At 48.0% G+C, this 14,584-nt stretch overlaps 1 protein-coding gene across 2 annotated transcripts in view; it reads left to right on the top strand.

Moving 5' to 3' along the window:
• The window catches only part of LOC101659914 (dual specificity tyrosine-phosphorylation-regulated kinase 4-like), a 21,923-nt gene that overhangs the window by 2,346 nt on the left and 4,993 nt on the right, over window positions 1–14,584 (top strand). The window contains exons 3-8 of one of the 2 annotated variants that reach the window (XM_004717915.3): window positions 1,640–1,778; window positions 3,672–3,835; window positions 7,113–7,249; window positions 7,535–7,675; window positions 10,004–10,142; window positions 12,528–12,609. In XM_004717915.3, coding sequence (XP_004717972.3) covers window positions 1,640–1,778; window positions 3,672–3,835; window positions 7,113–7,249; window positions 7,535–7,675; window positions 10,004–10,142; window positions 12,528–12,609 — 802 coding nt within the window. The remainder of the gene's footprint in view (window positions 1–1,639; window positions 1,779–3,671; window positions 3,836–7,112; window positions 7,250–7,534; window positions 7,676–10,003; window positions 10,143–12,527; window positions 12,610–14,584) is intronic. The other variant, XM_045285869.1, reaches the window with a different exon arrangement.

Genomic DNA, 14,584 nt, shown 5'->3' with positions numbered 1-14,584 from the left:
GGTTATCTGCTGCCTTAATACAAAACCTATAAATATATGTACATAGATCTTTTTCCCTACCGTTATATATTTACATATGTACATGCCTGTATTTAGACCTCTATAAATGTCCTTAGCCTCCTAGTTCTTTCCTCTATTTCCTTTTATTTTCCTCTTGTCCCACTATCATGTTCGGCCTTCATTCGGGTTTCAGTAATTCCTCTTGGCTATATTGCCTTTGATCAAGCCCTGCCAGGCTTCCTATGCCCTCCTTGCCATCAATTTTAGATCAGTTATTGTTTCCTTGTCCCTGGGTTTATTGATACCCCCATTCTTTCCCCTGCCTCCCCTTCTCCCATGTCGCCCCCAGAACCATCGATCCCCTTGTTTTCTCCTCCAGATTGTTTATTCCACCTATCTTATCTAGATAGACATTCAGAGACAATAATAAGCACAAAAACAAGACAAAGCAAAACAAAACAAAAAACCAAAACAACAAAACAAATAATGACCAGAAAATAGAAAAGAAAAGAAAAGCCTATAAATAGTTCCAGGTCTGTTTGATGACTTTTAGGAGTGTTTTCCTGTCGAGTCTGATGGGGTTCCACGCCCTGGCCCCAAAGTATTTTTGGTAATCCTTGGGGACTACATTGCTCTGCTCCCCTTGCTGTTCTGTTGCATGTCCTTAGTGTTTAGCCCCAGTGTGGCAGGGTCAGATTGGGCACAATTCCCACACTGTGTCTCCAGTTTTGTCCCCCGTAGCGCTATGGGTCAGTGAGGGACATTGTGTCTCGTGGTGGGGCTGGCCCCATGGTCCTCTATGTTCATTGGCTGATCTGAGCAGGAATACCATCCTTGAAGCTTGGTGGGCCAGGATGCGTTCCACTCTCTCTCCTTCCCTCTTTGTTTTATTTTGATATTTTCATTTAACAAAGGTCCTATGAGTTTTGGGCAATATTTTCTTCTCCTTTAACTTTTTATTTTGAATTGGGTGAAGTTTTGCAGCGCGGATCAATCGCTTTTACATTCAGCAATTCATGCCCGTGTGTTTCAGCTCATCCACTGCAATCCCCTCAATGCACCTTGACTATCCTACTTTCTCTGTTTCCTGTTTCCATCCTTTCTCTCCTAATCTTTGGCACTTTGTCACTGGGAAAACGCCACCCTTCAGATCTTAAGTGGTTGTTTATTCTACCCAGGGTTGAGTTCAGTTCCAGACTCGAAGGTCACCAAGAGCTATAATCTTTATGTGACCAGAAAACCTGGTCTCGTTTATGATTCTGCAGCCATACTTTTGGACTTACCCTGGGGCACACATCGATACAGGTTTCTATGTCCTTCGACACGTCACTTTATCTAGGTGGGAACTGGCTCTCTCAAGAACTGAAGGAAGAAACCATTCCCCTCATTGCCAGAAGTGAGATGTCTCTGGGGTTACCAACTCAGTCTGTCATTGATGTGGGCCTCCCAGGGACGGGAGCAATCTTCTGAATTGCCTTTGGGAGAAAGACGAATCAAGTCCATTGTTTTAGAATTACTATTTCTCTATAGGTGGGGGGAAGGTCTGTCTGGGTGTGGGTGTTTGTGGTCAGAAAAATAGTTTATAACCCAAAGAAGTATCCTATGTGGTCCTCCACTGTCAATCTCTTTCCCCCACCAGGAGAACCAGACCTACAGTCAGCTCTCAGCCTCTGAGCCCAAGGCTTCAGACAAACTTTTCCACTCTGACGTTAAGCCTCAAGAACCCAAGCCAGTGGAGAAACCCCCCCGGAAGCACAAAGTGCCTCTGACAGCAGCAGGTATGGTGAGGGGTGAGGTGGGTGGGCCGTGGTTGTTGGATTTGGTGGGAGTGGCTATGGGTGGTGGGGGTTCATAGGCTCATAGCCAATTCGATTTCCAAAAAAGAGCTTCTAGCGTCAACCTCAGAGGACCCCTGCCACTGCTTTCCCTGTGGCTGTCTCTCCCCTTAAGGAATTTCAGTGACCACCTGAGAAGCGATAGTTTCCATTTTGAGCAAGTTCTGTCTTGTGCAGAGCTGCCATCTGCCTCCTTGCGATCTTTCAAAGGAGGCCCCGTGACCCAGTGGTTAAGCACCTGCCTGCCGCTCACTGGAAGCTTGGCAGCTGGAACCCGCTCTGTGGGAGATCAACTTGGTCACCTCCTCCTATGAGGATTACAGCTCTGGGGGGCAGTTCTCCCCTGTCATCGGGGCCCATAGGGGTTGGAATCAACTTCATGGTACTAACAATAACATCCACATTCCCTGTAGGCCCCGGGTCTGTACTCAGGGTAAAGAACAGTTCATATTCAGCTGACACCTGCCTGCCCTTCACATATAGAAAGACAGATCAGTTTTTTTGATCTGGTCTGTTTTTTTCTTTGCTCTCTTGGCAGTTCCTTCTTCGCCTCTTTAATAGTTTCTCTAGTTACATGAAACAGCCCTCCTTCAACCCCAGTTCCTTTCCTCTGAGCTCGCTACACAGTGTTGTCGTTGTTACCTAGTACGTCCATAACAAAAGATATCACAAGGTAAGGAAGTGGTTTTAGGGAACAGGATTGTGTGTTTTCTCATGGTTCTGGAGCCCAAAGGTCAAATCAGGGACTGGGCCATCCAAATTCCTGCTGTGGTTCCTCCCCTAGTGCCACCACTCTTGGTGGCAACCATTGGCACGCCTTTGCTGCGTATAGTTGCATCGAGCTCCGTCGTCACCGGCATCTTCCCCCGTGTGTCTGTGACTGTTGTCTCTTGATAAGCCATCATTCAGGAAGGATCAGGGTCAAGACTCGCCCTTCATTCAGTATGACAGGACAAGAGAACCCCCTTCTTTCCTAACAGGATCACCGCAACAGAACTTTAGGGGGAGGGCACACAATTCACTCCATAACAAGTATATCATTCGTCCTCTCTCTGAAAGTGCGGCTCTCACCTCAGGACCCTTAGGCCGACCAAAGCACCAGACCCCTGATATGGTGGGGCCCCTACAGAGTAGGGAACGAACAAGCGTGCCTTCTTGAGGGTCTGAGAGGCTTCCTGCTTCAGCTGCATCCCCGAATGGCAATACCTCCCGGGCCTTCGAGGTCACCATGATGCGATAGTCATTCCCTGACGACATCAGAGTTTGCAGATCCTCTCGGGACACCCTGTCTGTTTCTAGAGCCATGGAATACACTGACTTTAGTCCAGCGGTTCTCAGCCTGTGGGTCGCGACTCCTTTGGGGCGGAATGACCCTTTCACAGGGGTTGCCCGATTCATAGCAGTAGCAAAATGACAGTGATGAAGTAGCGTCGAAAATAATGTTATGGTTGGGGGCCACTACAACATGAGGAAGTATATGAAAGGGTCGCGGCATCAGGAAGGTTGAGAACCACTCTGTAGTAGATAGCCTCTTCCCTACATACTATTGTTGATACGAAGTTTACTCTTGAATTTTTGACCCCTGCTGCTGTAACCCTAATTATTTGGGGAGGGGGACAAAATTATACCATTCCTTTGTGTTTTCTTCCTACTTCGTGAAATGACATAAAAGATTTAAATAATTATCCTGGTTAATTTTTTTTCCCCATGAGACCAACATGCCTGCTCCTTAGTGGACCATCTGGTTGAGGAGGGCCTGACTACATCAGAAATTAGGGGATGTCATCATTTACGCTCTGTGAAAATCCCCTCTGACACCCGACATGTTTTCCACAGAGGCCCTCAAGTTTTTTAAGAGCCAGCTGTCTCCGTACGAGCAAAGTGAAATCCTGGGCTACAGTGAGCTGTGGTTCCTTGGTCTCGACGCTCAGAAGCTCAAGTTGCCCCCAGAGACATTCAGCAAGACATGTTTTGATGACGAGCACGGCTCCTACATGAAGGTGATGGGGAAGCGGCTCAGGGTGGCCACCCAAGGCTTGGGACTTGGGGACCAGAGATCATCTCAAAAGGAAAACCAAGTGAGGAGCACTTTGCAGCATGTGGTGCTGAGGTATCGGGGCTAAAAGTCCTCTCGATAGCTCGCTGCCCTTGAGCCGCTCCTGACTCGGAAGCACACAGTGTTCACAGCGGAGCACGCACTTCAGGTGCGCAGTAATCTGCGCTGGACCGCGGTGTCTCCCCGAGAGCACTGGCAGTCTGGGCGACCTCTCACGGGCTCGCCTTCCACACAGCCTCGGACTGTGGAATCCGATGCACCTCCCTCCCACTCCTTTTGTGGCTCCTCGCAACAGATCCATGTATGGAATCTTCTCTGTTTCGTACACGTTACCTTCCCACATATGAAACGTGTGTCTGTGTTCTCTCACAGCAGTCTCTTGGCTAGTTTCAGCTTTCCAGGCTGACTCCCCAAGATTCATCCTCTTGCCCTCTGGCTGCACCTCCAGGGATTCCCAGGATCGTGCCTCCTCCCAGCCTGAAAGAGAAATGTGGACGGTGATGCTCCTTTGTTGTTTGGCGATTCCGAGCCCGTCCTGGCTCATCCGAAACCTTGTCATGAACAGCAGAACTAAACACGACCCGGTCCTGCACCAGCCTCGCAACTGTTGCCACTGGAGCCCATTATTGTAGTCAGTCCATCTCCTTGACGGCCTTCCTTTTCCCTACGCGCTGCCAAGCATGGCGTCCTTCTCTAGGGTCTGGGTCAGGTATCCCTTTTTCTCCAGGACCAGTTTGAAGATCTCCTGATTATACCATGTTTCCTCCCCAGGGGTTTCGGGTGGCCTTGACAATACTTAGGAACAAGAAGGGGTAGGGCTTGGCAGATGACGTAGGCCCCAGAGGAGGGGCTGTCTGATTCTTGCCCCTTTGTACTGCCCGCTCCTTCTGACTCTGCCCTTTTCTCTGATCTTCTTCCTTACAATTGCCTTTATTTCTCAAGAGATAGACTAGCTAGTGAATGGCCTCTTGGAGGAGGAAGACTGTCTTAACACTCAGAGCTGTGTTTCTCCAGCTTCACTGTCCACCTGAATCTCTTGAGCACATACGAGCTCTGATCCAGCAGGTCTGGGTGAAGGCGGACTTCCTCAGTGATGGAAATGCCGCTGGTCTACAGACAACACTTTGAGGTGCAAGCTTTCGATTGTGTGTGTGTGTGTGTGTGTGTGTGTGTGTGTACACAGTCCCCATTGAGAGACTTGGTTCTCCTCCATTTTTAGATCAAGGATCCATTTGGGAATCTGATCAAAAGTCCTCGCTTCAGAAAAGGCACCCTGAACATGCACATAATTTTGTGGCAGGGGGTGGGGGAGTGGGTTGTAATAGGTCCTTGGTTAAGAATCCTCAACATAAATTTTTCCTTCAATTCAGTCAGGCATCCTCAGTACCCCACCCCATCTGGGCCTCAATGCTCTGGGAAATTCCCTAGGGTGTCAGCATAATTCCCTGGGACTCAATCTCCCAGGCTCAAAAATCTTAAAGTGTTGTGTTTTTGTGGGTACTGGAGAAAAATGTGTGCTCTCGGTCGCTAGGGGCAGGGAGTGTCTTCCTAATTATCACATTCCAATGCACATACAGATAAATGCTCAATACACATAGACAAGCGACCCATTCATTCTGCGTTCTCACATTGATTCTCTCAGCAGTTGTTCATTCAGTCTCTATTTGTTGAACACCTAATAGGTGCTTGGGCATCTGCTAGACTTGGGAAATGCAAAGGGAATTATCAAAAATAGACATGGAATAAAGGAAGACTGAAGGAGAATCGTTTGAATTGTGGTTCTGGCAAAGAATATTGAAAATCCCATAGACTCTCAGAAGAACAAGCACGCCTGTCTTTAGAAGAAGTACCGTCGGAATGTTCCTTAGGATTGAGGAGGAGGAGACATTGTCGCGTGGACTTTGGACATGTTATTAGGAGAGACCAGTCCCTGGCGAAGGACCATCATGCTTGGTAAAGTAGAAGGCCAGCAACAAACAAAGAGGAAGACCTTCAACGAGACAGACTGACACAAGAATGGGCTCAAACATAACCATTGGGAGGTTGGCACAGGGCCGGGCACTGTTCTCTTCTGCTCTACAGAGGGTTGCCGTGAGTTGGCACTGACTTAATGGCATCTCACCACAACAATCAAAAATGAATGAGACAGGGCCCCTACACTCTGTGTCTCACCATCACTGCTGAGTTGGCATGTGAGTAAGTAATTACTGGGAGAGGGTCTGCACAGATGCTGGGGAAGCACACAAACAGGTGCGCCTGTTCTGCGTCCTTTCCCGATGCACTCTCCTGACAGACCTGCACTCGGAGATGAACCTGTTTCAGGAAATCAGTAAAGCTGTACCCGTGCATATTCACAGACACGATTCCTCCTGTGCTCACAGACCCCTACCGCACAGCCACAAACACGTCCTGAGCGCTTGTGCACCAACGCCTGTCCTTTACCGCTCCCAAATTTGTGAGTATAACTCTAGGATTTAGAGGCCGTAGGGCTGAGCTCGTCCACATCCCTCATTGACAGATGAGAGCTCCACGTCTTGGAACGGGCAACCGGCTTCCCGGAGACCACCCAGTAAGCCTTTCATCTAACATGTCTGCTGGTTTTGTCTAAACACCCGCTTCCTTGTTGTCCAGCACAAGGAGGGATTTGGTGTTTCTGCTCTTGGACAACGATTTTCTTCTTAGACGAGGAAGGTCAAAATCTATACTGCCAGACCAGAGTAGGATGAAATCTGAATAATTCATAGGGTGAACCAACTCTGCCTAGAAAGGAGAGAACTTTCTATGATGGATGAGGACCCATCCATGGTCGGAAAGTGCAGCGTCCCCAGAACCACAGTTGCTAACCAATTCCATTCAAGAATTACGGAATGCCCAAAGTAGAAGGGCCATCTTGTTCCACGCCTCCACTTTACAGGTTCCAATGCATGCAGGTGGCAGGCTGGGGATATGAACCTGACCATCCACGGTTCTTTGCTTTGTTTAAGATGGGGCAGAGTCTATGGGACGTTCCCTGGTACGATATCTGAGATGCGAGAGAGGAGGCTGGCGTCGGGGTACCAATTTAATCATAATGATAGTGTTGAGATGAGGGTGGGGGTAGCACAAATGCAGAAAGTTTCAACCAGGAGTCAGCCATAAGCTGGGGCGCATCCGGATGTCTCCAAGTGGCAACTGGGTACCCACCACAGCTCTGCTCCTCATCTTCGACCTGGCTTCTGCAGGTCCTGCGTGACCACATTGGCTACCGTTACGAAGTTCTGGAGATGATCGGGAAAGGGTCCTTTGGACAGGTGGCCAAGTGCTTGGATCACAAAAACAATGAGCTGGTGGCCTTGAAAATCATTAGGAACAAGAAGAGGTATGGCTTTGGCAGATGGTATAGGCCGTAGGGGAGGAGGGGCTAGAGGAACTTCTTTCCCCTTCAAAGTGCCAACTCCCTCTCTCTGCCTTCTTCTCTGCTCTTCCTTTTCCTGTTTCTCTGTCTGTCTGACTCCAAGATGGGGAAAAAGAGGCAAAGGCACCGAGGTTTTCTTGTTGGGGTCGGGGGTCGGGGGCTTAGGAGGTAGCCTGACTGATGTAGCATGGCACGACACCTGTGTTTCCTCTCCCCGTTCCTCACTCCCTGCCCTGTCGATCACCTCAGATTTCACCACCAGGCCCTGACGGAGCTGACGATCCTGGAAGCCCTCAGAAGGAAGGACAACGACAACGCCTGCAACGTGGTGCACATGAAGGACTTCTTCTACTTTCGCAATCACCTCTGCATCACCTTTGAACTCCTGGGGTTAGCGGCTTCCTTTTTGGGGGAAAAAAAACTGCATTTGAAAGGGGGGCCTAAGTGACTGAAGAGAAAGTTTGAAATCAGAACTCTAGATTTTTCTGAATGTGAACATTTAAGGACGAGGGTGAACTCAACAGCCACTTAGTTCCCTAGGAGGCCCAAGAGCATGATGTCAGGGTTCCAAAGCTGCCCGTTTCTCCCCACCTCTCCTCATCCTCAATCATGCCTATCACCTGCCAGCATGTCCATGATCTACTGCACAGGTGCTAGGCACTGCATTGAGGGACACACCCAAAACAAGGCTCCGACCTCGATATCTAAACTGAAATAGGTTGAAAAGGACTTGTATTTGCTCCCGTAGCCCGCATTCACTGGCTTCTCAGTCCCAGGGTGCAGAGGTCGGCACCCAAGAGTGCAGGCAGCTGGCTGCCGAGCATACGAAAGGCTTTGATTTTAGGCAGACAAGAACCGGGGAAGATATTTTGGTACGAGATCAGAATCTGACTTAAATAGATTGGCATCAGCTGGCAGGATATTAGAATGGAAAGGGACTGGGAAAGTATGCTGGTTTGATTATGTTTCCCTCTGAGAAGACCATCCAATGTGACTTAAATAAAGCCAGAAACCCAGCATGCATTTAGCCAAAGAGAAAGCCCAGGGTCAGCTCTCAGAAGTCCAGTGTGATTGGATTCACTGGGCTGGTAACTCTGTGCTCCCATGATATCACTATGAACGATGAGATCTAGGAGCTGGCTAAATTTGAGACAGAGTTTAGCCTCTTCTCAGCATCTCTGACGATTATAAAAGATGGCACATGGGTGGATTCCCTGCTCTATAGCAGAGCAGACAACACAGGCTGCCATTCTTGGCCATCACTCATGGAGTACAATTAGGATGCCATTGTGCTTAAAAGAGCTCTGGGAGGTCAAGAGAAGCAGATGTAGGTCTTCAATTGAGATGTTCTCCCTGAATTGCATGGAGGGAGAGTCCAATACCCAGAGGTGGGGGTGGGGGTGGGGGCAGTACCTAGGGTCACATAGCCGGTCAGAATGGGGCCAGAGCCAAGTTCCTCACATCCCCATGGTACCCTGAAAGTATGAATGGCCTTCTAGGCACCACACAGAGAGAGAAAGCTTAGAAATGGAAAATCAGGAGAGACCAGGAGGTTGATGCAAAGTTGCTTCATCAGACGGTTTTCACAGAGGCAACAAACTGGCAGCCCAGGGCCCTGCTTCTGCTCGGCTCACGCAGCATCATAAAACGCTTCGTGTGACTTTCCATGTTTGTGAATTAGTGGATTTCATATAGCATTATAAAACGCTACGTGTGACTTTCCATGTTTGTGAATTAGTGGATTTCATGTAGTAGAGCATAGTCCCTAGCGCTCTCTGGCAAGAGTAAACCTCGATTCCTGCAAGGTGACCATTCGTTGGGACCAGCCGGTCAAGTTTGCTTCAGACAGGGCTGGGGTTCTCTCTTATTGTCCCTAAGCCCCCATCTGCCCCCTCTCCAGTTGCTGTTAGCAATCTGAACTCTTTCAGACAACTCTTCCTGTTTGGTAAGTAGAGTGGCAGCAAGGGCGAGCGGAGACCCACAGTGACAGAGATTGGCCTCACCGCCACCCATCTAGACTCAGCCCTGCTGACAATGGTGAGGTGGTGCGAGACTGAGGAACATTGTGTTCTGTCGTACATAAGGTTGCCATGAACCAGAGTGGACCCAACGACATCCTCCCACCTGCCTACCTTTTAGGTTTAGGTGTGACTGACTGCTTGCTTTAGTATCTTGTAGGTTTCTTGGATTCCTCCAGAGGGGCTGACATACTATGAACAGTGTTTAGAAGTTTGGTCCAACCTCGTAACATCCATATCCCTGAGAACGTAATCACATGCTATGTTCACGTGAGAAATGAGAGGACTCCGAGAGGCTAGCACTGCTGAGCTGCACCTTGAATCCACCCTGAATTAGAGGGAATGTTGAGTTTATTGGACACGAGAGCCCTGCCTCCTGGGCTCAGGCGGGACTCCTACTAGAGGAGCAGTTCTCACCCTGTGGGTCCGTGACCCCTTTGGGGGTCAAACGACCCTTTCACAGGGGTCACCCAATTCATAACAGTAGCAAGATGGCAAGGATGAAGTAGCATCAAAAATACTTTTATGGTTGGGGGTCGCCACAACATGAGGAATTGTATGAAAGGGTCGCGGCACTAGGAAGGTTGAGAACCACTGGACTAGAGGGAACCAGGATGGTATGGGATTATCTGTAGGTTCAAATCCGGCATTATACTTTTGGTTTTTTTTTAATACTGATGCACCTCTCTCTGTCTGTCAGAATCAACTTGTATGAGCTGATGAAGAACAACAGTTTCCAAGGCTTCAGTCTGTCGATAGTCCGACGCTTCACCCTCGCTGTTTTGAAGTGCTTACAAATGCTTTATGTGGAGAAAATCATTCACTGTGACCTTAAGCCGGTGAGCCTACCCTTGGTCCTACCACAAGGATGAGTCCCCACCCTCAGGGACCGCTAACCCCATTCCAGCCCCCAGGCGTCACTTGGGGAGCCCTCATGGCCAGGATTTTCAGGATAAGAGAAAAATGAATCATCTTCAGATGCTTTGTAAGGTGCTATGAAGACCAGGACACAATAGTGTGTGTGGGGGGGGGAGGTTGGGCGCGCCGTGGTGTAGACGAGGCAGATAACGCCCACTGGAATGTTAGCTCCTCTCAAGGTCAGGCACAATAACTTTCTCACTATTGCATTTTCCTGGGCCCAACATAATACCTCGGAGTCTTGGTGCCATAGTACAGCGTGCTAATCACAAGGTCAGCAGTTAGAAGCCACTTGGAGGGAGAAAGATGAGACTCTCTACTCCATAAAGATTTACAATTTCAGAAACGCACTGGAATGGTTCTGTTCTGTCCTACTGGGACACTGAGCTGGAATTGACTCAATGCCAATGAGTTTTGAGCAAGTTTTTGTTTTTGTTTTTCTTTAAACGTAATACCTAGTCGTGGTAAGGCAGGCAAATAAACCCATGCGTATTAAGCACGTTAATGATTGCAAATGCGTGGCAGAAAATACAGGGGTGTCCTGACGCTCAGAGATAGCAATGATTCTGAAATTTTATTCACTCTCTTCTACCCAACCTCCACATTGTTTTTGTAAAAAGTTTCAGAAAAATTCACGGAATGCATTTGGGATATTTTTACAACAAAGATCATTAAGAAGGGGGGCTTTCTCTTGGGCCTGTGTACTAATCCAAGCTCCACATCCAAATTCTTAATCCTGAATGTTGCAACTCGAAAGACCTCAATAGCCTGGATCCGGTGCTGATCCCCTTGCGGCAAACACATTCCCAAGACACTGGGCAGCAAGAGCTTGCCTTGAGCAACGGCGATCAAACCGACTGGACTATGTTTGCCCATCTGACGATGTCTGCATGGGAAGTCATGCAACCTAATAGTGTTTGGACTCAAGAGTCACACGATCATAGTGATGGACTTATGGTTGGGAGTGAGGAGCTGTGGTGGCCTGATGCTTCCACCCTCTCGGCACAGCTATGTCTGCCAGGATGTTGGGAAGCCCAGCAACAGCTAGTTAAAGAGCCTCTCCTGGCAGAATGAGAAGCACACCAGAAATTCTTGTTCTTTGAAAGCCTCTTTTTCCCCCCCTCAGGACAAATAATGAGACTAGCAATACCAGGAGGGAAAGGGGAAGGTGGGAGGAAAAATGGGGAACCGATCACAATGATTGACATATAACCCCTTCCCAGGGGGGACGGACAACAGAAAAGTGGGTGAAGGGAGACAGTGGTTGGTAAAAAACATGGAAAAAAAGTAATTTATATATTATCAAGGGTTCATGAGGGAGGGAGGGTGGGGGAGGGAAAATGAGCTCATACCAAGGGCTCAAGTAGAAAGAAAATGTTTTGAAAATGATGATGGGCAACATATGTACCCAGGTGCTTAACACAATGGATGGATGGATGGATTGTGATAAGAGCTGTTAGAGTCCCCAATAGAATGACTAAGAAAAAAAGAAAGCCACCTTTTTAAGACTTTCACTGACCACCCTCCTTCAGCTAACTCAAGTATTCTTTGCAGAAGGCCTTAGGAAATCAATCGGGACTCTCTCGGTTTGTGGTCACGGAGGCGTCGGCCCGGGCTTGTTATGTCATCTCTCGGCGGTTAGGGTGCTCTGTCAGTGGTCACACCATCAAGCCAGCTGACAGTGAGACTCGAAAACACAACCAGGACTTTATCTTTCCAGCTGCGGCACCACTCAGACTCTTGCGCCGTGAACGTGGAGCTCTGCCTTCTCACTCGGGGCTCTCCTGCAACATCTGGCTCCCCAGATTCTACCTGCTGGATGTGCTCCGATCTCCCCCACGTCACCATAGGAATCAGACACGCCAACCAAATGGTGATTTTACGAGTTTGCTGTCTACTCTCATGCAATATGTCAGTAGGGGCATGTTAAAAATGTTTATTCAGTGCCATTTCATAGAACCAGGTGTCAAGGAAGATCTAAGCCCCATTGTTGTAGGAATTGTAATCTGCATAGGAAAAGAGACAAAACTCTATGGAAAAGACACACTACAAAGCAATGAACACTGGGCCCAAACAAGAAGAGCACAGTACACTGGAATGCAAACCAAACTGCCAACCAAGCTTCAAATTGTTTTGGTAATTTGGGAGGACAATGGGATTTGGAGAAAATGTGGAAAGAGGTCACCGGGGAGTGGTAGCATTTTGAATGAATTAGGTCTTGGAGGATGGGGAGTATTTGGGCAAGTAGAGAGTCCATGGCTGGAACATTATCAAAGCCCAACCTCTGTCTGTCTTCTTCTCTCTAGGAGAATATAGTGCTATACCAAAAGGGTCAAGTCTCTGTTAAAGTTATTGACTTTGGATCAAGCTGTTATGAACATCACAGAGGTAGCTACCAACTCAGCCCCACTGTCTGACTTTTTCTATTGAATTCCTTTCCCTTTCTGTAAAAAAGGCATGGGAGAGCATCTGACCTCCTCCACATGGTGGAAGGTTGCCTACAGTCTAATGTAGAATATAGGAAAATTTAAAAGCATAGAGGTGCAATTATTAGAAGTCTGTTGTATTAGTCTGAGTTCTGTGTGGCCATTGAAATGGAGCAGCACAGTGCTGTGGGAGAGATGGTTGGTATGAGAAATGGTAGTGGAGGCATGTTTGACTAGAGAAACACATTCATAGACACTCATATGTGTATAAGAAAGAGCTTTATGTAAAGGGTAATTGCATATTAAGAAAACATCCCAGCCCAGTCCAGATCAAGTCCATAAGTCCGATATTAGCCCATATGTCCCATACCAATCTATAAATTCCTCTTCAGACTCACGAAACACATGCAATGAAACCAAATTCAGGAAGATCACGGGCTAGTGGGTGGAAAGTATTGTGGATCCAGTGGTGGTGGAAGCATCTCAGTATTGACATGGCTCTCCATGTGGTTCCTCCAGCTCCAGGGTTTTGGCTCCATCAATATAGCTCCCTGTGGCTTGCCAACAGGAATGTCTCACAGGGAGAGAGTGTCTCACCTTGCCTCCAGGGAGGAAGACAGGAGTTCCCAGAATCCTCAGGAGAAGCCACACAGAGGCCTCATTGGCAATGACCTGATTGACAGGCTAGACTCTACCTTTTCCTAAAGTTGACAGTAGATTTATGTGACTGCCACACATGGAAAGGCTGTGTTAAGAGCCTGCAGAAAAGGGACTTTGGGACCAGCCACTAAGGTGGCAGCAGGTATCAGAGGAAGCCTCTAGAGGCTGGCACCAGGATGAATGGTTGTCAGTACTCTGCTGAACCACTGTTGAAGACCTATGCCCTTTCTATCTGTTAGATGTTGATCCCTGTAAAACATTCCCTCTAGAAACCAATGTCTCCCTTACAAGCCAAGAAACACAACAGCCACAAAAGCTTGTATCTTTACTCTGAGCTATGAAAAGCTGCATCATCTGTTAGTTCCAGTTGGCTTGGCTGCCAGGATACTTAAAACTGAATTTGTCCTTATGGTTTCTTATGATCATTTCCCCTATTGCCTTTCTATTTTCTGGCTTTCCCCTTTATTTGTAATTTAACCACGAGGCAGTACAGAGTACGGATACTAGGCTCAAACTCTCCAGCCGGCCACTTAGAGCTGAGTGCTCTCATCTTGCAAATGGGCACAGTGCTGTGCAAGGCCATTGTAACGACTGAAACTGCATTAGTAGAAAGCACCTGGAATACTGCCGGCCACCTGGGCATCCGCCTAAAAGATCTGTGTTTGTATGCACATCAACTGTAAAGTACCTGAAGTCCATTTTGAAAGCAGGCAGGATGTAGGAATCGTTTTACTAAATCTCGATTTTGTTTTACGTTATAAAATGATTATATCCTCTCTGTAACCAATACAAACAAAAAGTAACTGATTCCCATGTCCCTTCCCCTCCTCCTAGATCCAGGTGACCACCAGTCACAATTTAGACCCCACCCGCATTTAGGTAACCGCCAGATACCCACGGTCACTGTGTTAGTCTGGGGAGACTAGAGAAACAAATCCACAGAAATGCATATGCATATAAGAGAGAGTTTTATATAAAGGGTAAGTGTACATTAAGAAAGCATTCCAACCCAGTTCTGTGAAAGCCCAGAAGTCCAACCTTAGCCCATATGTCGGACACCAATCTATAAAGTCCTTCTCAATCTCACAAAGCACATGCAGACACCGACTGCAGGAGGAAAGCCATAAGCATTTCAGCACTGGCAGGGGTCTCCACGCGCCTTCTCCAGCACCCAGGGCTGCATCAGGGTAGGTCCATGTGGCTTCTCAGGGATGTCTTGCAGGAAGTGAGCCTTGACAGCTGAAGCAGGGAATTGGCTAAGGCAGCTGCACCCTGGT

Source organism: Echinops telfairi, unplaced genomic scaffold (genome assembly GCF_000313985.2).
Source record: "Echinops telfairi isolate 266 unplaced genomic scaffold, ASM31398v2 ScPeMD7_7480;HRSCAF=8518, whole genome shotgun sequence".
Classification (NCBI taxonomy): Eukaryota; Metazoa; Chordata; class Mammalia; order Afrosoricida; family Tenrecidae; genus Echinops; species Echinops telfairi.
Note: the sequence above shows the minus strand (reverse complement) of the source record. Positions and strands in the feature narration are given on the sequence as shown.